Here is a 23445-nt window from a genome sequence, read left to right on the forward strand (position 1 = left end):
AGGCCTAGACACAAAATTACCACATGCACACAGGTAATGATAAACGTCAAGGTTCGTATCCCTGAGCAATGATGCTAGCTTTGCCCTCCTTCAGTGCAGGGGAATTAAGTCAGTTTTTCAGTGAGTGCAAGGCGATGGATGGTGCATTCCAGGAAAAATGGGTGGAAAAGATGGAAACACATCCACAGACCCAGGAAACACTTAACTTTTATTCCTACCTCATATACTGCATATTTTCTGCAAAAATTATGAGTTAAATATAATTTAATGGAGGCAAAGTACTTAAAATATAATTGCGACAATTAAAAAAAGAATCCTATCACGAATACAGAAGGAAAAAGAGCCAGTAAACAAAACAAAAATAGGCGAAATAAGAACAAAATCTCCTCAACTTCGAGATGGTACATTCATTCCTCTTCTTTCCCAGGTCGAAGCTCCCTGGGGTAACTGTTGAGATTGGGCCCCAGAGTAAAAGGTAATTATCGCACTGAGGGCACACAACTGATTCACAGAAGCAAGTCTATGTTCCAGACAGGGCAACCGAGGCTGAAGAGGTTGCATCTAAGTCTTCTTCCGTTCCACTGAGGTGTCAGGGAAATGGAAGCTTCAGGACACCTGCCCAAGTGCAGCTGGGCTTAGTTTGCCCGAGCCCTTAGACTTCACTGAGGTTTAGAAATGGGTGCCCTCCTTGTCTGTCGTGTTCAGCTGCAAGTATTCCAGGGTGCCCTTCTTGTAGCTGGCTACCCGGGTTGGTTTTCTGTTCCTTATCCCTGAGGCCTGTCTTTTCTGTAAAGAGCTGGCGATCATGTCTACAAACTCGGCTTGCAATCGCTGTTGGCTTTCCCTGGAGAGAGAGTGCGGAGGGAAAACGGATCTTCTCAGCAATTCATACAGACTATCCCTCAGCTCCAGAACCGCCAGTTCCATTCACTGAATACTTGTTGAACACCTATTCTGGGCTGAACACAGGAAGTCCAGAGCACACAAAATGATCCTTGCCTTCCCTTGATGAGCTTAAAGATCTGTCATCCCTGCTCTGTGTAGTTGTAGGAAAAGCAGAATATATTTCGAGCAGGAAATTATTGATATATTTCAATTTCAAAGTGAAACAACATGCTGCGGAATTCGGAGGCACGGTTAGGTTTACACATACCTCTGCAGGGAGGGGAAAGGAAGCCAGGCGGGTGCTAGGCCCCTGCCACCACGAAACTCTGAAAACACATTGGTCCCACACCTTCCTAGGAGTGTGGCTTGTCTGGGGAGGGCTCACAACAGGTGGAGGGTTTCAAGAGTTTAGAAGGGACCTGGGGTGCTCTTAATAAGGGGCCAGCTTCCCCGTGACCCAGGGACGATCTGGGTTGTCTTGGCATCTCTACGGTCTTCCCCATGTGTCTGGGTCCTGCGTCTAGGAGTCTGCAAAACAGGGTTTCTCCACCACAGCAAAAGCCATTCCAATGGCCACAGTGACTGATCGCAGTGGCCAAGGTGCAACTGAAGACCGTTTGAATCATCTTTAGGGGAACCTGAAACCGGTTACTTGGACAGGAAACCTGTCTTCCTCATCTCACGGGGAACACATGCTCCATGTGAAAACCCAGACCCGCAGTCCTGGAGCTGGGGGCGTTCCTGTTTCATCGGGTGACGGCAGAGCACTGCAGGCACGGGAGGCAATGCAGTACAGTGTGCTCCACTGCTCTACTTTTGTTACGACCAGAGGGGCAGGGAGGGAGCCCTAAACTGTCCTCTGGTCTCCTGAGCAGACCTGAAACCCTCTAGCAGTCAGAGAAGGGAGGTTTCCAAGCTTTTTCATGTGTGTAGTCTCTCACCTTGTATTCATTGCATCACTGCCACTGGCAAAGCACTCGACCACAGTTAAACCGGCTGCACGTAGCACAACTTACAAAGCCAAGACCTCCCCTCCCCCACCCCTCCCCATCACAGCCGCAGGCAGCTTACGCGGTCGGAGGGGTTGGCAGGTTGTACTCCTGGTTCTTCCCCCCGGTCAGCCAGTAGGTGGTCTCAGTTCCTCTTCCCTAGAGAGAAAAGAAAGGTGTGTACCATGGAGACCAAGACAGTCGGCTCTAGCCCACCGTTCTGACAAGTATGTTTGCAACAGACATTTCACCTCTGAGTTTCTCATCAGTGCCCATATTTTAGGACAGCACCTGTTCCTGATATGATTTGCATTATCTGTACACCGATCTTTATGTCTAAGTGCCTGTTAAAAAATAAGTCTCTCATCCACCAGACGTGTTTTTTCAAAGTAGAATTTTCTTTTTTCCCAAAAGATATTTCAAAATATCACCACAGCAACAGCACTAGAGCTCTAAATGAAGAAGGAAGAACATTCCTCTGCAATCCTGCTACGCCAACGAATCCAACTGGTTTCTGTTGTCTACGTTTTATTACGGCCCTTTTTGTCCCAAAACTTTGCCACGAAACTTGTGCCACAGTTTCCCCACATTAAGTGTGTAAATTATAAACGCATGTGCATCATAATAAACATTCACTAAGTACCACTGGCTGGGCCCATCTGGAGGCTATAAAATAAAGGGAAACACAGGCAATTCTGGTTTTGCTAGAGCTTGTATTTGAAAAGGAGACTGGATGTTTATGTTTTAAAAAATCACTCATTCAAAACAGTTGTGGTTTGGGGCTCTGTTTGGACTGTAATAATCCTTAGACCACTTCTGTTTTGGGGGGAACACCCTGCAGAAAATGTATTTATGGAGAATTAAAAAAGCAAGTGTGATGTTTGGACACAACTACCTAAAAGGAGGCTTTCCCAGTTGTCACAGAGTAGAGGCCAGCGGCCCTATGACTAGTAGAGGCAGGTGGTCTTGGCCGATCAGTGGCTTCAGACCAACCGTGAGTGCGGTTGCCTTCAACTAGCAGCCGGTGGGCCACCTGGAGACGCGCGGTGGCTCTCGAGGGCTGCTGTTCTAAATGTGCGGGGCAGCGTGGCGCATCTGAAACGGGGATTCTTCCGTCTCCCTGCGCATCACAGTCACATAGAGTACGTGTTTCAAGTACAGATTTCTGATCTACACCCAAGGAGAGTCTGACTCCGCAGGCCTGTGGGGGGAGTCCAGGCATCCGCATTGTAACAAGTGCCCGGACGATGCTGAGTCAGAATGTGGAGCCACACCTTGAGGTTCACTGGTCCAGAACCTCAGAAAAGTACAGCAAGAAAGGTGGCCTTAGAGAGTAGCAGCATCTTGCAGTAAAAGCGAGGACATAAGTGGGGAGAGGGGGGCTTTGACTAAAGTAGTCCTGCAATAGACTTAGCTCTTGGGAGTGGAGGGGGAACTGGGGACAAACCTGGATACAGGTGAAAGAAATGGTGGCAGCATTTTATAACGTAGTGGCCATAGTTCAAAACATCAGGAGGGGTCTTTGGAGTAAAGGGATGTTCTGAGTTTATAGTCTTCGGTGGTAGCTTCTCCTACAGGGGAGGGTGGGTGATCATTGCGGGGAGAGTAGGAAAGCACCCTTCATTCTCATGCTCATCAATATACTGATCATTGGATATCCAGTCTCAAAGGAGGCATCCCCCAGGTGCTGGTGAGAGCTTTCCTCTGGGTGCTGTCTCCGTGGACTCCTTACCTTTAAGTACGTTTCTCCTCTCACTTCATACAGGAACTGGCACTCCGTTCTCTTCAGGATGGATATCGTGGAGCCGCTCACATGAATTCTCAAGGCTGGAAATGCGAAACAGATCAATGAAAATCTCACCCGTTTTGAGAGCTATTATGTGGCACCATTGGTTTCCCCTTGAGCCAGAATATTTATTACAGGTGCTCTTGGCAGCTTAGATACTGCAGTAAAAATACTAAAAAAATATCATCAGTGAGATAAGAACTATTATCGCACATGGGAAGAGAGAGGGTCCTGAGGGAGGGGGCTCCTTAGGCTGTGCCCCGTAAATTCTCATCCCAGCTCAGAGTGGGAGCCCCTGGGCCTGGCTTTGGATTTAGCCTGTGGTGCTGAGCTTAAAAGGTGGAATTTGCTCCGGTGTCTCCATATAGACATTCCAATAAGTAGCTAAAGTGTTGGCGGCAAGGTGAAGATTCTGGAGAGAGTTATAGAGTCTTGACTTTCTCGTATTTTACTCTTCCCGGGTAATGGTTATCCTTCTAACAAACAAGTGGTGAGGGCAATCTTGTTCACTGATTGATTACTATATAACACCTTCCCACTCTGGGTGCCACAGACAGTAACAACAGTAAGAATAACGAAAACCCCATATTGCCTGCCTACCATGTACCAGAGGGCTGCTCAATGCTTAAAACACATCACTTCAACTCCTTCCAGAAACACTTCCAGCAAGGTTGGAATCCCATCCTCAATTTGTATCTTCAACTTTCTGATGCCTAGAAAGATGAGGTAACTTCCTCCCAAGCTTACACAGACAGTGACTTGTATAGTTATGATTTTAACCCGTCTGTTTGGCCCCAACCTTATTATTTCCTTTACACCGTGATTTTCTAGTTCAAACCAGTATCAGGTTGTCAGTAGACTGCCAAAATACCATACTACCACCAGTGTTTTGTAAGCCCGCACACACATTACCAATGCTTTCTTTCTCTCTTGTATATATTTCTAATATTATCATAGTCATAGGTATTTATTGAGCATTTACTACATGTAACAAACACTGCCTCTACCTTGCCAGAAAAACGCAATATAAGCTTTTGCATATAACAAATACTTATCATTTTCTTTATTAAAACCAATTCCAAGGAAAACCAAATAAAAGAGGAATAGGAAAGTGAACCAGGGTATATACTCTGTATCTAACTCACTGAATTTCTATTCAGTTTAAGAGAAATCCTGCGTGCAGGAACGAAGACCCGACGTAGCCAAAAATAAATAAATTTAAAAAAAAAAGTAAACCTAAAAAAAAATTTAGCCCTGGAATGCATACCATGTCCTTCGTTTTTCCTTATTAAATGCTCAGTCCAGCACTTTGTAAGGCTATGTACATCAGGCAAAGTTCAGTGTTCACAGGAGCTTGACATTAGCTGCCTCAATTTATAGCTGTGGTAGTTTGTTCACAGGGGTGTCAAATTTGAAGTCTGTAGGAAACAGATCTGGGGCCCGAGGACAGATTAGTCTGTAGGACTGTCTGACTGTAACATGAGCAACACCAGTAATATCTCCAATTTCTTTTTGGGTCCTTTTCTCAGCTGATGCCTGTGAGGCCATGTAAATGGCGGCTGCTGCCACAGATATCAGGCTCCTTCCAGGAACCAAGTCCAACGCCACAGCTTTACGGGCTATACATGTAACTACCATCGTACTTTAAATGTCCTAGGAACTCCTTCCTGTCTGCAGGCAATAGAGAGACAAGCAGAAGCTATGGCATCATTAGCCCTTCCCTTCAGGCTCTTCTGTTCATACCCTTGCCTGAATAGATTCCTGTTAAACGGAATTTCTGTTTAACTTACATGGATCTATGCTAAATTTCATGGCTATTCCAGGTAGAGCATGCCTGAATGCATTGCAAATGAACCCAAATTAATGATAACAGTCTAAAACTGAGTCAAAAAGGAAGAATAAAACAGTTATCAGTAGGGCTTCCCTGGTGGCACAGTGGTTGAGGGTCCACCTGCCGATGCAGGGGACGCGGGTTTGTGCCCCGGTCCAGGAAGATCCCACATGCCGCGGAGCGGCTGGGCCCGTGAGCCATGGCCGCTGAGCCTGCGCGTCCGGAGCCTGTGCTCCGCAACAGGAGAGGCCACAGCAGTGAGAGGGCCGCGTACCGCAAAAAAAAAAAAAAAAAAAAAAAATTATCAGTAAACGGCCATTTGTAGCAAGGACCGGATTGGCCCAGGCTCACGGCCAGTCAGTGTGAAGAGTCATTCTTCATCTCACTGGCACTTATTCTGCATTTTATCCTACAATTCCCCTCTGCTGGAAGACAGAATCTCTGTCCTCTAAAAAAAGCAGTCTCCCTTCTTACGGAGGCCAGTGGATTCCATCCGCGAGGCTGTGTTGACTGTATCTCCGAACAGGCAATAACGGGGCATCTTGATGCCCACAACTCCGGCAGCACAGGGACCTGAGAGGGACAGAAAACAAGAGGTGGAGGCAACAGAAGTCACACAGTGGAGTTGGGGGGGGGGCAGGCCTCTTCTCAGGGTCACGATGCGCGATACCTCATTTCATGGAGAAGCGGTTCAAGGTGGGAAATGCGACCTGTGACTTTTGCTTTAAGTCAATGTATTCACTGGGGGAGCACCATTATTCAAATCACGCTTTCAGAAAGTATTTTGCTCTAGCACAGAGAAGCTCATCGGCAAGAAACAAGGCATCTAGAGATCCAGGCTGCAGAGGTGTAAAGTGCTCCTTGAGATTATATATGTGTGTGTGTGTGTGTGTGTGTGTGTGTGTGTGTGTGTGTGTGTGTGTGTGTGTATATATGTATATATGTATGTATATGTATGTGTATATATGTATATATATACACACATATATATAAAGATTTATTTATTATTTATTTATTTAATTTATTTTCAGCCACACTGGGTCTTAGTTGTGGCACACGGGATCTTTTGTCGCAGCGTGCGGGCTTCTCTCTAGCTATGGCATGTGGGTTTTCTCTCTCTAGTTGTGGCGCGTGGGCTCCAGAGCGCCTGGGCTCTGTAGTTTGCAGCACGCGGGCTCTCTAGTTGAGGTGCGTGAGCTCAGCAGGCTTAGCTGCCCCGCAGCATGTGGGATCTTAGTTCCCTGACCAGGGATCGAACCCGCGTCCCCTGCATTGTTAAGGTGGATTCTTTACCACTGGACCACCAGGGAAGTCCCCCTCTTTAATATATTAAATAGAAGGCTCTCAGGAAGGATGAAGACTATCCCACTGCTTGCTTCCTCTTCCAGCCACACAGCCCGGAGCTCTGAACTGCTGGAGGGCACAGTACACTCGAAGGCTCAGTGGCCCAAGTTTTATTTTATTTTTATTTAAGTCAGAGTAGCCTTTTTCGCATTGGTGGCCTGATGATGGAAGACCCAGAAGACAAGGACTTGGCATCTTCTTCCCTGAGCATTTCATGCACCATGTGAATACAGAATGGGGAGCCTGTCGCACAAGGATACTCCAAAAGGAAGAACAAAAGCCAAGGCAAGGCGATGCACAGTGGCATATCAGGTAGGAAAGAAGGGTTTGCTCATGCAAGCATTTGTGTGGAATGACGGAATGCAAGGAGTTAAAATTTTCGAAGTTAAAGATTAACTCCGAAACTGCAAAATTGGGTTTTGGATAGAGGTAACTATTGATTTTATGGTTGGCTGATTGGGTCTTGACCTCTATGAGTTTCTTGATAGATTCGTCCTACAAATACTCTGTGTTTATGAACACTGAAAAAATTGAACATTGAGTTGTTCATTGTTTATGAACACTGAAAAAATAAAAATACTGAACCCTCCCCTGTTAGGTTCAATGCAAAGAACAAAACAAACCACAGAGAAATAAAAAACAAGCAAAAACAGCAGCAGCTACTTGATTAGAAGCTCTCTGAGCTTCCCAGAATCTAAAATATGACACAAATGAACTTATCTACGAAACAGATACAGACTCACAGACATAGAGAACAACCTGTGGTTGCCAAGGGGGAGGGGGGATGAGGGGAGGGACAGACTGGGAGTTTGGGATTAGCAGATGCAAACTAGTATATGTATGTATAAATGAATCACTTTGCTGTACACCAGAAACTAATACATTGTAAATCAACTATACTTCAATAAAATAAATTAAAAAAAAAAAAAGATCTCTGAGCTTCCCAAGGCTGTGTCTTGACTAGTCACTTCAAAAATGGAATGATAAAACTGGGAAGGGCCTGGAGGTGGAAAATGCCTGCAGATGTTATGTTTTGTCTTCAACTATCAATATTTAACTGCAACCTTTTAATTTCTTAGGGATAAACCCGTCCCGGTATATGTGTCTACTATTTACTCTCATTCCAGCCCAATGTGACAGTGCCTGGGCCCTGGCAGTCACTCAGGCATTGAGTAGGTCACAGAGGAAAAGAGAGGGGACCAGGACCCAGAGCTCCATTCTCTCTCCCTGGTTCCATCAGTTCTGCTGCTGTCCCTTCCTCCAGGCCTGACAATTTGTGATGGGTCAGGGAGATGCCGAACAGTTCCCTTATGTGTATATGTAAACATCTACGACAATTTGGTTGTGACATGACCGGGGAAGGCCACAGCTATGTTCCTGGCTGTCAAAGATGTGGCAGCAGTTTTTAACTTCTAGTTCACTGATTCATTACTCAACCAACCATTACTCAACTCAACCATTACTCAACCAAATATTTACTTCTGTGCTAGGCACGGTGGATACAGGATGACTTTTGCAAATGCAGTTGTCTGGCCCTCACCACAAAGCCTGGAGTGACCTCTTGGGTTTTCTCTACCCTGTGTCTTCTGTGAGGCTTGGAGAGCAGAAAAAGGGGCAATGACAAGAAATTATAGGGAGATGTGATTTACTTTAACACAAGGAAAGACTGTCTAACAATTACAACTATTTGATAAAGGAGTGAGCTGACTTTGGAAATACTGAGTTTTCAGGGAGTCCTGGGATTACTTGTTCTAAACGTGGTTATATTATTACTTATCTTGGAAAGTATAATTTATGCCCTGTAAAAGATTGATCTAGATGACTTCTGAGTTCCTCTACCACTATATTCTTCTGTAATACCATAAGTCCCTACATAGGAACGAGCTCTGTTCTGAGAGTGTGTTAAGTCTAATTTGTTTCTAAGTCCAGCAAAGTTAGCCTAGGTAACCAACTAACACAATTGGCTATATAGTACTGTACTGTAATAGGTTTATAATACTTTTCACACTAATAATACATAAAAAACAAACACAAAAAATAAAGAAAACATTTTTAATCTTACAGTACAGTAGCTTGAAAAGCACAGTAGTACCAGCGACGTCATCGCTGCTTTTACGCTCACTTCTGGACATCCTGGGCTCGAAATAAAGATACTGTACTACTGTACTCTAAACAGTACTATACAGTAAAGTACACAAAAGCACAACCACTTGTAGAGGATGCACGCATGTGACAACATACGCCAGACATGTGAACTAACTTACATGACTGGACACGCGAACGCATGTTTGCATCTTTAAAAGTTCGCAACTTGAAGGTTCGTATGTAGGGGACTTGCTGTATTTGTAACTCATCTTCTCAAATCTCTACATTCAAGGTTGGATAAGGTTCATGGTCTTTAAAGTGATCCATGTACTTTCTGTACCACTGAGGGGTTGGGGGAATATAAACGCCCTTTTATTGTAGGGATCTGACCAGATATGTTTTCCCCCTGTAGATAACATAATCCATTTAAGATATTGTAATATTTCAGTGGGAAAAAAATACACAGAAGTTGGGGGTGGGGGAGAGGGAGGGAATGGGGAAGAGATAAATGACATAGTAAATAGGGCACCTTGAATAGGAAGTCCGGAGCTTGGTATTTTAGTTCGTGGTTGGTGGGTGTTTATCGTTCCATGAGTGCTGTCACGGCTGTCGTTTCCTAGAACTCTCTAGAGACTAATTATAGGTCTAATTATGTCAGGATGTGTAACGGGACTTCGTATTTGGCAGGAGGATTCAAGAGTAAACCTCATGTGAAAATTGATCACGTCTGAAGATCCTTTAACCTTTCTGACTTAGTCGGTGCACAGAGGTACATACGGTTCTCGATTGCTACAATGCTCAACTACATACCAGAGTGAATTCCAATGCGAATCCATATTGGGAGGCCGGGAAGATGCTCTAGCTCAAAGGTCCCCATGAAGCTGAGGATGTCCAAAGCCATCTTGGCGATGTCAATTGCATGCCGGTTGCCATTTCTCTTAGGCAAACCACTAGCCACCATGTAGGCATCACCAATGGTTTCCACCTGTGGAAGTAGTTTCTCATTAGTGAATCTGCCCCTTCTAATGGCACAAGAAATCAAACAGAAGCAGTTAGTCACATAAAAAATACAAAAATTTTCGAGAACTCAGTATGAGCATGGCCCTGTATGCTTTTTCTGGGACTAGCTCAAGACCAGTTCTACGCTAATTTCTTCAGGGTTTTTATAGCCTAGTGAAATAGCTGATAAAACAACTATAAAGGATTTTTAAAAATATTTTTTTTTTTTTTGCGGTAAGTGGGCCTCTCACTGTTGTGGCCTCTCCTGTTGCGGAGCACAGGCTCTGGACGCACAGGCTCAGCAGCCATGGCTCACGGGCCTAGCCGCTCCATGGCATGTGGGATCTTCCCGGACGGGGGCACGAACCCATGTACGCTGCATTTGCAGATGGACTCTTAACCACTGCGCCACCAGGGAAGCCCTAAAAATATTTTTAAAATTAATTTTTAAATTAATTTTTGGCTGTGTTGGGTCTTCGTTGCTGTGCACGGGCTTTCCTTAGTTGTGGCGAGCAGGGGCTACTCTTCGTTGCGGTGCACAGGCCTCTCATTGTGGTGGCTTCTCTTGTTGCGGAGCACGGGTTCTAGGTGCACGGGCTGCAGTAGTTGTGGCGCACGGGCTTAGTTGCTCCGCGGCATGTGGGATCTTCCCGGACCAGGGCTCGAACACATGTCGGCTGCATTGGCAGGCAGATTCTTAACCACTGCACCACCAGGGAAGTCCCCACTATAAAGGATTTTAACCATATGAAAGTACTTTATAATAATATGAATCATCCAGATGTAATGACAATTCTATCAATGTTGAAATAATCTGAATGGTTTTATATAATTTTAGGAACACCTCCAAATACCAGAAAAGTCATCTTTGGCTCTTATCATTTTTTATAAACTATTTGGCAAAAAATAATTATAAAACTCAAAATGGATTAAAGACCTAAATGTAAAGTCAGACACTATAAAACTCTTAGGGAAAACACAGGCAGAACACTCTATGACATAAATCACAGCAAGATCCTTTCTGACCCACCTCCTAGAGAAATGGAAATAAAAACAAAAATAAACAAATGGGACCTAATGAAACCTAAAAGCTTTTTCACAGCAAAGGAAACCACAACAAGACCAAAAGACAACCCTCAGAATGGGAGAAAATATTTGCAAACGAAGCAGCTGACAGAGGATTAATCTCCAAAATATACAAGCAGCTCATGCAGCTCAATATCAAAAAAACAAACAACCCAATCCAAAAATGGGCAGAAGACCTAAATATATATACATTTCTCCAAAGAAGATACACAGACTGCCAACAAACAAATGAAAGGATGCTCAACATCACTAATCATTAGAGAAATGCAAGTCAGAACTACAATGAGATATCACCTCACACCTGTCAGAATGGCCATCAGCAAAAAATCTAGAAACAGGGCTTCCCTGGTAGTGCAGTGGTTGAGAGTCTGCCTGCCGATGCAGGGGACACGGGTTCGTGCCCCGGTCCGGGAAGATCCCACATGCCGCGGAGCGGCTGGGCCCGTGAGCCATGGCCGTTGAGCCTGTGCGTCCGGAGCCTGTGCTCTGCAACGGGAGAGGCCACAACAGTGAGAGGCCTGCGTACCGCAAAAAAAAAAAAAAAAAAAAAAAATCTAGAAACAATAAATGCTGGAGAGGGTGTGGAGAAAAGGGAACCCTCCTGCACTGCTGGTGGGAATGTAAATTGATACAGCCACTACGGAGAACAGTATGGAGGTTCCTTAAAAAACTAAAAATAGAACTACCATACGACCCAGCAATCCCACTACTGGGCATATACCCTGAGAAAACCATAATTCAAAATGAGTCATGTACCACAATGTTCATTGCAGCTCTATTTACAATAGCCAGGACATGGAAGCAACCTAAGTGCCCATCGACAGATGAATGGATAAAGGTGTGGCACATATATACGATGGAATATTACTCAGCCATAAAAAGAAACGAAATTGAGTTATTTGTAGTGAGGTGGATGGACCTAGAGTCTGTCACACAGAGTGAAGTAAGTCAGAAAGAGAAAAACAAATACTGTATGCTAACACATATATATGGAATCTAAAAAAAAAAAAAAAAGGTTCTGATGAACCTAGGGGCAAGACAGGAATAAAGACACAGATGTAGAGAATGGACTGGAGGGCACCAGGAGGGGTAAGGGTAAGCTGGGACGAAGTGAGACCGTGGCATGGACATATATACACTACCAAATGTAAAACAGATAGCTAGTGGGAAGCAGCCACATAGCACAGGGCGATCAGCTTGGTGCTTTATGACCACCTAGAGGGGTGGGATAGGGAGGGTGGGAGGGAGACGCAAGAGGGAGGGGATATGGGGATATATGTATATGTATAGCTGATTCACTTTGTTATACAGCAGAAACTAACACACCATTGTAAAGCAATTATACTCCAATAAAGATGTTAAAAAAATAAATAATAATAATTACAGGTTCCTCTAAGACATAATACACTTTCTTGTACTATGATTCCAATCACTTTTCTTGCAATAGGTAGTAGACTTATTTATTCTTTGATAAATGTTCTCCCTTTTAATATTATTTTCATAATCATATACATAGTTCACGTGTGTTGGTTAGTTAACTTCATTTTGCTGAGTATCTCTAAAATGCATAATCGGGCTTCCCTGGTGGCGCAGTGGTTGAGAGTCCGCCTGCCGATGCAGGGGACACGGGTTCGTGCCCCGGTCCGGGAAGATCCCACATGCCGCGGAGCGGCTGGGTCCGTGAGCCATGGCCGCTGAGCCTGCGCGTCCGGAGCCTGTGCTTCGCAACGGGAGAGGCCACAACAGTGAGAGGCCCGCGTACCGCAAAAAAAAAAAAAAAAAAAAAAAATGCATAATCATTTTCTATTCAACGGGAACTCTTGTTAGCATGGCTTTCTGATCCACATAGGGTGAGGACTGGGCTAAGATAAATCCTAAAAGGAAGTCCTCCCGGTGGGTAAAACCATCATAACAGACTGTTACATGAATGACCCCTAAACTTAAGCATACAGAGTTTTAGTCATATTGTTTATCTCAGTAATCTTCAAAATAATCCACTGAGTTAGGTATTATTGCGCCATTTTACTGATAGGTAGATTGAGACTTGCTGAAATTAAATACTATATTTTATGAGGTGGGGCAACCTGGGATTTGAATAAAGAGCTCTAATTCTGAAGTTACTTGTTCCACATGCTCTGCTGCTTTTCCAACATGAAAATGTGGGAATGCAATTCTCCTTTACTCTTCCAATTCAGACATTATCAGCCCGGAACTGGCCGGCACCCTGGTCAGGCAACAGATCCAGCTCTGTTCTTTACTCTTCTTCGAACGATGCTTGCTACTTCAGCAACAATGACAAAAGATTCCAATTCTCCTGAGAATACCTCTGGTGCCTTCTCTCCTTCATTCATAATCAGCCTAAACACTGCCCATTTTGTGAAGATGACCGAAGAGTAAACCATTTTCCCTAACTTTAACACCCCAAATTCATTCCTGCTGGACTGTATGTTGTGTCTTTCATATTGGTCCTTAAAGTCACAAGGTCATTTCGACTTACGACCCTTCTTATTCTTCCACTTCCCTTCACTTTTAGCTCAGATTCAACCACTAATTCATTAAATCTTAAATTACAAAGGACAAGACCTGAGTAGAGCTGGCCTCTGTATCCACAGGTTCCGCACTGTGGATTCAACGAACCATGAATCAAAAATATTTAAACAAAATTCCAGAAAGTTCCAAAACGTAAAACTTGAATTTGCCACACTCCAGCAACTATTTATATAGCATCTACATTGTATTAGGTATTATAAGTAATCTAGAGATGATTTAAAGTACATGGGGATGTACATAGGTCATATGCAAATATGTCATTTTATACAAGGGACTTGAGCATCTGGGGATTTGGGGATCCATGGGGGTCCTGGAACCAATCCTGGGGCAGAGGGGCTAGTGGGTAGCGACGGAGGACTGTAATAACAGAAACAACCAATTCTGGCTCTGCTGACCTGGGGCTGAACCATCATTCAGCCTATTAGGTGAAGTGGTTACCTTGTACACGTCGTGGTGATCGAGAATGTGGTCAAAATTCTTATAGATGTCATTGAGCATGTCCACCACTTCCATGGGGGTGCTATACTTGCAGATGGTGGTGAACCCCACAATGTCACTGAAGTAGATTGTAACTTCCTCGTATAGTTCAGGCTCCACGATGCCTTTCTCCTTCAGAGACTTGACCACCAGCCTAGATGAGGAAGCGAAAAACAAGGCCTTCAACTTCAGCAAATTTCTTCTTCCCCTACAGAAATCTTTGAGGCTGTACTAATTGTCCACCAGGAATTCTAAAATTGGGGATTTCCAGTGAATTGTGTGGCTAGGAAGCAAAGATAGTTTGCATAAACAAAATGTATGAATATACTACACACACACGTAACACATGTATTTGACCTCAGATGAATAGGAGGTTCAGTATTAATTTAATACTTGATTATAACACTAATATACATGTACACATAACTGTAATACCTACACAATCCTAATACTTGCTCACTTTTTACCTCTCTATTGATAGCTTCTTTTAGATAGCGCTCTACATCCAGAAGCCGAGAAGGAGAGTGTGTCATTGATGTAAGAGCTTGACTCACGATAGCTATCAGATCTGACTTTCTCATCAGTAAATAGTTTTACTTCCCTGGCATATTTAACACGGCCTTGTTTAATATCACTATGAAGAAATAATGTATTTAAAATGAATTTTGATATATTCTGAACCCAGATTTATTTGAAACATTTTGGAGCAGAATTGGGTCCTTTAAAAAGCAACATCAGTTACCACGTAAACAAGTTAAAATTCTGCTAAAACTGCACAAGTCGAATAGAAGCAACTTAGACTATCTTTGTTGAACAGACATAAAGGGCAGTATATTAGGCTCAGAATTAAGAGAGAAGAACCACAAGAAGAGATGCCACGCTTCCTTTATGTGCCAAGTTGCCTTTTCATTGAGTAAATGGGGGGGAGGGGTGCTGACATGAGGCTGCGTGTTCCCTGTCTGCCTTTGGGATCACTTGGTAAAGGACCAGAGTATGGACCGCCTGCAAGCTGGGAGGTACGACAGAGGTCATAAAATCCCTTACTTTTCCAGATGAGAAAGCTGAGGCTTAAAAAGAAAGTATGGGGAGTTCCCTGGCGGCCCAGTGGTTAGGACTCCATGCTTTCACTGTCCAGAGCCTGGGTTCAATCCCTGGTCGGGGAACTGAGATCCCACAAGCTGCACGGTGCAGCCAGAGAAACCCAACCAAATAAAAAGTATGACTTGCACAAGGTCCCAGAGCCACTGAGGGCAGAGCCAGTGCCGGAACTCAGTAACTCCCAGCCTTCAGCCTTGAATTGCATCACATTCCTGCACAACCCAGGCCTCGGATCCTCGGGGTGATGGGGAAGCTTTGGAGGTGTGCTGGCTGCAGTAAAGGAAGAAGGTCTGGCACTTTCCTGGAAAACAGACAGCCAATCAACCACCAGCATTCCCAAAACTCATTTAGAAAACCTCCAGAGCATCAAGGGAGGTCCGTTCAGTGGGTACGACGATGAAATCTGGGAACTTGAAAACCGTCCCCGCCGTGTGGCTGGTCAGATTCGCAGGGGCACGTCTGGGGCGGCGGTTCTTTACGTGCCCCGTAGAAGGGTGCAGATTATTTGGAGGCTACATAGACTAATGATAAGATTGGATACTTCGCCATCTTTGCCCTTCATTTTACTGCTTATAGCTGAAAAGTCATATGAGCTTAGAAAATAGTATGTTACCTGAGAGAGAAACTAATGTTGGTGGATAAATGAAGGAAGGGCTATGACTTAACCTGGTGAACTTCGATAACAGGTTTTTGCTGACACAGTATACAGAGTCTTAGAAGTGCTTCCCACAGGTAGGTAGTTTTCTCCATAGGTAGAAAAAACTTCTATTTTAACCTGTTTCAAACCCCCCAGGAGTACTGTGAAATAAGTGTCTAAGTATTATCTGGCTCCTACCTGTAACTTATTCACAATTTTGCTGTAATATTTATTTTGGATTCTTCTAGGTGTCATGCATGTATATTTTAGTTTTCTTTTGCAAATACAAAGAACTTGTATATAAATGATCAAAGTGACTTGCCCTGCAGTCACTGTGTATTGCAGCCCTTGCTCTACAATCTTTGGTGATCCAACGGGAACATCTCCCGTCTAGTGGTCGACATGGCATACTGAACCAAGGGTAGGAAAAAAATCCACGGTGCTGAGCCAGTTGTTTCAAATCGTGAGTGTCATTACTGGTTAAAACCATCAGTGATAAAAAGCTGGGAAGGCAGCTAAATCATCAGGATGTTGTTTTTGTCACAACTCAGCATGAAAGGCCAGGCAAGGACTGATGCATTACATAAAGAACATTCGCAGAGCACTAACAGAAACTCCCTCTCTAAAGTGAATAATAAGGGCTCCAGCCTATGCCCAGGGTACCAATGCCAGGCTGAGGGCACGTGGGTTCTGCATTAGGCTTTCTTCAGGGCCAGATGGCTGAACAGGGCATGTGAGTAACTCCTACCTCCTCATTCAGGCTTGTAGAAGAGAAACTATTTCTTTATTTAGAAAACAACTCATATGAGCTCAAAATCATTCCTTTATTAATGTAGAGCTGATATGCTCAATGAGCATGGGTTCAAAATAAAATAATAATTAATGCAAGTAATATATAAAAGTCGTAACTACTATGCATAGTAATAACAACCATGGATGTTACAGACGCTGTGCTAAGTACCTTATATTGTGCACATTATTTTAGAGGATTCTTTGAGCCAGTCTATGACGGGAAACTGAGGCTTGCAGTGTTTAGGTAACTTGTCCAAGGCTGCAGATCACAAGTAGGTGGTGGAACCATGATTTGAAGTCAGGCCTAGCTGACCTCAGTTTCCATGATTTCACCCAATGCGACACTGCCTCGCTTATCCTTAATCTAAGAGGACAGTTTATCATTCATTGAGCAGAGAACATTACCTCTCACTTGTGACAGTTGTGGGCCCCTTGGTCCAACCTATTTCCCAGCTGTTCACATTTTAATTTCTTGCTTATCTTAACATTTCTTAGTTATTACCTGAGGACCAACACTTATAAAACGTTAAACTGGGATTTCAACCTTAATTTCTTTCTCTTCTGTCATGGTTGTAATATTGTTTCACAAAATAGAGGTCAGCCCGTAGATGCCTGTGTGATGAGACACCTGGGGAGAGTGGGACCATATCTTCTCCACTAAAGATGCTCCCACTTCTTGTAACTTGGCCTCTACTTTGAGGCAGACAGAAGAAAGCAAAGAAACTAACACTTAGTGCCTGAAAATGCCTTAAAGCTCACAGATTCTGTAGGAAAACTTTAATTTCCATTTTTGGACTGGGGAGAGACAGTGATTGGCCTAAGGTCCCAGACTTAGCAGAAGTGGCCAAGAGGTGCTGGAACCCAGGTCACCTTAACTCTACCATCCATGCTCCTTCCACGGCACTGCACAGCCACTGGAAAACAGCCTCTTTCTTCTAGCTATTCAGACAGTGCAAACCAGGGCAAGGCTTAGCAAGGTACATGAATTTTTAAAAAATATGTATTTTCTCATATTTTATTGTGCAATATAAACTTGACTAAAATGCACTAAGTAACAACATGTTATATTTAAATCAGCACTAAATTAAAATGTTTGGTGGGAAATAGCATAATTTATTTTAATATACTCCAAATCAGTCTGAAGGTGAGCAGTTTACTTCTGAAGGTTTAGAGATTCTACCTATAGCTTATTATTGAAACAGACAAATTTTTTGGTCTCTTTCTTCACCTTTGATTTTTAAAAATTCTTCTTCTCTAGTTCACAGTGTCATAGAAGTGTAAAATAAGACTGATAGAAACCACTCTAAAACATATGGCTTTATATACATAAAAAATTCAATAATGTTGTCACAACGCCTAATACAGTATGATTCTTATTTATTTACTAGCATCCAGAATAAATACATGTTCTGTACATATTAAATTGTTCAAGTGTATCTAGAGCAGTGCCTGGAAAAGTGGGGATACGTGCATTTTTAAACACAACAATCTGTTGAAGAATATGCGAAAGGGACCAATCCTGTATAAATACAGAGAAAACCAAAGCTAGACAAATATGCTTTGGCTTTCAGCCTTAAGGGCTGAGCATGTCTGCGGAGTCTGGAAGATCACGTCCGTGGGAGGACTTCCTTACCTTGGGAGCAACATGAAATTAAGCCTGTCAGCCCTGTCCCTCTCTGCCTTGTACAGCTGTGTCCTTTCTTCCACCAGATGTTCCAGGTTTCGGGAATACAGCTGCAGACGTCGGATCAAGGTATCCATGTAAGTTTCATTTTTTTGGTCATGGAAAAGGCTGTAGGTAGCGATAGATGAAGAGGTCTCCATATTATCAAGAAAACATGAACATCCATTAAAACAATGGGCAAATATCATAGACAGGTAATTAAACTAAGAAAGGATAAAAATGACCAACAAATGTAGCAAAAATTTTTAACCTGAGGAAGGATCAAAGAAATAACATTTTTTTTTTTTTTTTTTTTAGAAATAACATTTTAAAAAAAGAAAAACAAATGTGAGCACAATGGTAATCAATGTAGGTGAGACGGAAGAAAAATATACATTACAGCCTTTCTGGAGGGAAATCTGGTAAAATGTGTCATAAGCTTTAAGAATGCTCGTGCCGATCGGCCCATCAACCCTACTTCTAAGAATTATCCGAAGGAAACAATCATGCATGTGCTGAAAGTTAACTACAAAGAAAGCCACGGTATTCTTCACAAGCAAACATTTAAAAGTAACCTAAATGGGTAACAAAAAGTGATTGAAATATGAAACGATGGAATATGAATGTATCATTAAACACAAATTAGAATCGTGGTACACACAAAGATGCTACCTCTATATTATTAAGTGAAAAAAGCCAGTTTATAAAACAGCAAAAATTATCATCCCATTTTTAATTTTTGAAAACTGGTGGCCATCTATTAAAAACCAGGTGATGTTTTTACTTTCTTGTTTGTTTATTCATATTTTCTAAAATTTTAATAAGGAGCAACTTGCAATAAAGAGGAATATAAGAAAAGGACCAAGAAAAGTAAAGCTGCGCCTTATATAGTATCTCCTCAGACAGAGTCAGGGTCCTAGAGCAAAAGCCCTAACTCTGCAGTATTTTGTTAGATCAAGACAACTCAGATGAGATGGCAGCTTCTCGTGACCCTGTGACACGCCTAGGTGCAGAGCCCAGTCGAGAGGCACACTGAGTCCCACACAGCTGTTGTGAAGGGATGAATAGATCATACCATTTCATTATCACAACAACAATTACAAGTTGCCATTTCTGTACTCAAAAAGATGGACTACATCATAATCCCCTTGGTGTGGGGCGGGATGTTGGTTAAAAATTGAGTACTTTTCTGAGTCCTATCACAGACCTATATGACTGGAAACTGCTAGGTTTGGGATTAAGAGAAATATTTAACAAGGTCCCTAGGAGATTCTTACCGGAAACCATTATGGAGTCTAGTTGGGTAGAAAGAGTGAGGGAGCAGGTGTAAGGGATGGATTATCTTATTTCATGATGAATTGATTCAATTAAAACAGTTTCCTCAACCTTGGCTGTGTATTTTAATCACTTGAGGAGCTTATTTAAACTCCTGATGCCAGCCTGCACCCAGATCAATTACACCAGACTCTCTAGGGTAGGATTCTGGCATCAGTAGTTTAAAAATCTCCCCAGGTGATTTCAGTGTGCGGCCAAGTTGAGAACCACCATATTAAAGGCTAAATATCAGGGGCCTAGTTTTATCTTCACGAGCTTACATTTCATCTGCCACACATACAATCTCATCTGCTCTTAGTGACAGGTCTGGGAAGGAATGAAAATAATAAATCATTTATTATTTCCTGCTCCTTTTCCACATATGACGGTTTAGATCAAACAATCAATGGTCACACTTTCATTGTCTTCACTCTACCCCACCTCGGTCCTGGGCTTTATTAAATTAGCTTCACTAAGTATCTGTGTCTTTGACTTGATGAGAACTACAGAAAGAGCTGGAAGGAACTGCAGAAATCATCTTTTTCATTCCAATTTTATCAGCAACAAAATTGATACCCAGTTCAGGTGTTTTGCCCAATGTCCCACAACTAGCTATTATTAGATCCTAGCCTAGAAACTAGATCTCCTAACTCTTACCTCAGAGCTATTTTTCTCACCCTGCACCCTAACCGAAAACATGGGAAATCTAAAGTTCAGTCTTACTGGATAACCGTATGTTACTTTTTTTGATCCTGAATTATAATCCGATTCATGGCTCAAGTGCTTAAGGCCGAAGTTGCTGATCTTAAGATTTTAAAACTGTAAGAAACTTTTTTTTTTTTGCGGTACGCGGCCTCTCACTGTTGTGGCCTCTCCCGTTGCGGAGCACAGGCTCTGGACGCGCAGGCTCAGCGGCCATGGCTCACAGGCCTAGCTGCTCTGCGGCATGTGGGATCTTCCCGGACCGGGGCACGAACCTGTGTCCCCTGCATTGGCAGGCGGACTCTCAACCACTGCGCCACCAGGGAAGCCCTGTAAGAAACTTTTTGATCTTCAGAATTATCCAGGGTTTTGTGCAGATTTGTACTAGACTTCTAAATCCTAATTACCTGCAGAAGGGTCAGGGAACTATATTTTTTACAGATCAGTCAGAATTTATTTTCGAATCAGGCAAGTTTTGCCCTTGAGTACAGTACTTAACGTTTCAAGTGATTATTCCCCCAAGAAAACGGTCTGTTCATCTCCATACCATTTTAATTTTTTGGAGACAGGTATTGTAGTCTGTGATCTTTCATTAGAAAAGACATTCTCATACTTAGCTGCCACAGAATGTCAGCTATTATTAGAAAAATCTGAAATTAGAAGGGAAAAGTAAAAATTTCAGCCCTACCCAAATATCTTGGCCAGTGTATTCTCGATTTTCTTGAAGTCTGGCCTCTTTTCTGGATCTTCCTCCCAGCAGTTTTTGACAAGCAGATAGACCTGGAAGAAAGAAGAGGTGGAAGTGAAGTAAGTTGGAAGGAGAAAGACAAATACCATATGATATCACTAAATCTAAAATACGGCACAAATGAACCTATCTACAAAACAGAAACAGACTCATAGACATAGAGATCAGACTTGTGGTTGCCAAGGGGAGGGGGGAGGGAGTGGGATGGACTGGGAGTGTAGCGTTAGTAGATGCAAACAATTACATTTAGAATGGATAAACTACAAGGTCCTAGTGTACAGCACAGGGAACTTTATTCAGTATCCTGTGATAAACCATCAACCCTTCCCTTCGATCCTAAACTAAGGAAAACGGAGATACTGATTTAGACCAGGTGGGGTTGATGGGAGAGACAAAATGCTTCACGGACGGACGTTTGCAGGCTTTGTGCAGGGGATGGCAATAAACAGCTGGGCTCTGTGAGTACGAGGCAAGTGACTCTAAATGAGTGAGGCTCTATGACGTTAATTTCTGACCGTGGAATCGCCTGGGGAGCGTCCACAAAACTTCTTATGATTTTGGGAGATTCTGAATTAACTGGTTTGGGAAGGGGCCTTGTTAGGGTTCTCAGATATAGCAAGTAGAAATACAGGACACCCAGTTAAACTTGAATTTCAGATAAACAACGAATAGTTTCTTTAGCATAAGTATGTCCCAGAAGTTGCACGGCCAAAGGACACTAATCTATACATTTTTAAGTTCCCCAGGTGATGCAATGCCCAGCTGCGGTGAAGAGAAGCGAGGAAGGGAAGGTACGGAGGGAGAGGGAGATGCGAGGAAGCCTGTGAAACCATCTTTCATTTGATACCATTTGTTTGCAGCTTTTGTGGGATCAAAAAGCATGGTGAAAACCATTTGTTTTAAATAATAAAGTTTGTTCTTCACTCTGACCCCAAACAGGATCACAAATGGTACTAGATACAGTCCCTACCTGCGTTCTTTTGCCTTAACAAGAGTCCCTGGGGAGGGACAGGACCACGGTATGGAACCGTGGTTGCCTGTACTCACCATTAGGTGATGCTCCTGCCTGGGAAAACGATCTGCTGGCTTATGCCTTAGCAAAGAAGGGACAGAAGAAGCACTGACAAATGGGCTGATACGGCACCGCCCGTGAAACAGCAGATGCTCTTCAGGCATTGCCAAGTCTTGGAGTTTTGGGCCTGTATTCTGTTGGAACCAGCTACTAGATAATGCAGTCGAATTCCTCATATCCAATTCCAGAAACATCCAGCCACATGAGTGAACTGATGAGGAGGATGCTTTGGTGAAAGAGGTTGTAAATGACATGTGGATACACTCAGGCTAGAAAGGAGGGTTTGAGAAGAGAGATGCTGATGTGTGGGGAGGAATCCCAGGATCCAGAAAAGCAGGAGGAAAGGAAGGCATGAGGAGAAGCAAGGATAGAAGCAGATGTAGCTCAGAACCCTGGGTACAACCTGCCTTTAATGCTGCAAAAGAGAGAGAGAAGTAAAAATGGCCCATTCATGCCCAGCAGAGTCTGGCCATAACCGCATCTGGCAGGTTGCTTGCAAATTAAAGCAAAATATTTTTATCTTTATCCTGCAAGGAACAAAAGTTTAAAAAAATTTTTTAACGACCATAAATATATATATATATATATATATATTTTTTTTTTTGGCGGTACGTGGGCCTCTCACTGCTGTGGCCTCTCCCGTTACGGAGAACAGGCTCTGGACGCACAGGCTCAGCGGCCATGGCTCACGGGCACAGCCGTTCCGCGGCATGTGGGATCTTCCCGGACCGGGGCACGAACCCGTGTCCCCTGCATCGGCAGGCGGACTCTCAACCACTGCACCACCAGGGAAGCCCCCCGACCATAAATATTTTTTAAACATTTACTTACCATCTTCTGGATTATAAAAGCTCAGATAAAATTCTAAAAAAAAAAATTAGAATTTTTTTTCCCACAGGCCTTAAAGGCCTCTGTGAGGGATTACAAAAAAATTAAGCAGATACAGAGGAAATCTCCATTTTCTTCAGGGGAAGGATAGAAAGAGTGAAAGTACGTTTCTCTATTGTTTCTAGATGTTGGCGTATTTATTTTTTAACCAGGAGGTAGTATTTATAAGCTTAATATGGGTATCACATGGAATCTTGCTCTTTTAGCTCCTAAAAATCGAGAATGTAATGTGTACTTGAGTTCCTTCCTGAGCTGGGAGTATGGTAGGCTGATAGCGGCTCTCAAGGGTGTGTCCCAACCCCTGGAACCAGTTACCTTATTTGGAAAAAGGGTCTTTGCAGATGTGATTAAGTGAAGGGTCTTGCATGGGGAGATAATCTGGATTATCTTGATGGGCCTGATTGTAATCACATGTATCCTTATATAGGAGGGAAGTAGAGGGAGATTAGACAGACAGAAGAGGAGAATGTGGCCTGGAAGCAGAGATTAGAGCATTGCG

General features: G+C 43.2%; 1 protein-coding gene across 1 annotated transcript in view; it reads right to left on the reverse strand.

Moving 5' to 3' along the window:
- Positions 1-669: 669 nt before the first annotated feature.
- GUCY2C (guanylate cyclase 2C) overlaps positions 670-23445 on the reverse strand; it is a gene marked incomplete at both ends in the record, with an annotated part of 69227 nt that continues 46451 nt past the window's right edge. Inside the window, 8 exons of the mRNA XM_082849719.1 lie at positions 670-844; positions 1957-2033; positions 3607-3701; positions 5966-6064; positions 9731-9905; positions 13994-14186; positions 18193-18351; positions 20927-21018. Coding sequence (XP_082705845.1) covers positions 670-844; positions 1957-2033; positions 3607-3701; positions 5966-6064; positions 9731-9905; positions 13994-14186; positions 18193-18351; positions 20927-21018 — 1065 coding nt within the window. The remainder of the gene's footprint in view (positions 845-1956; positions 2034-3606; positions 3702-5965; positions 6065-9730; positions 9906-13993; positions 14187-18192; positions 18352-20926; positions 21019-23445) is intronic.

The sequence above is a fragment of the Leucopleurus acutus genome (genome assembly GCF_964270905.1).
Source record: "Leucopleurus acutus genome assembly, chromosome: 11".
NCBI lineage: Eukaryota > Metazoa > Chordata > Mammalia > Artiodactyla > Delphinidae > Leucopleurus > Leucopleurus acutus.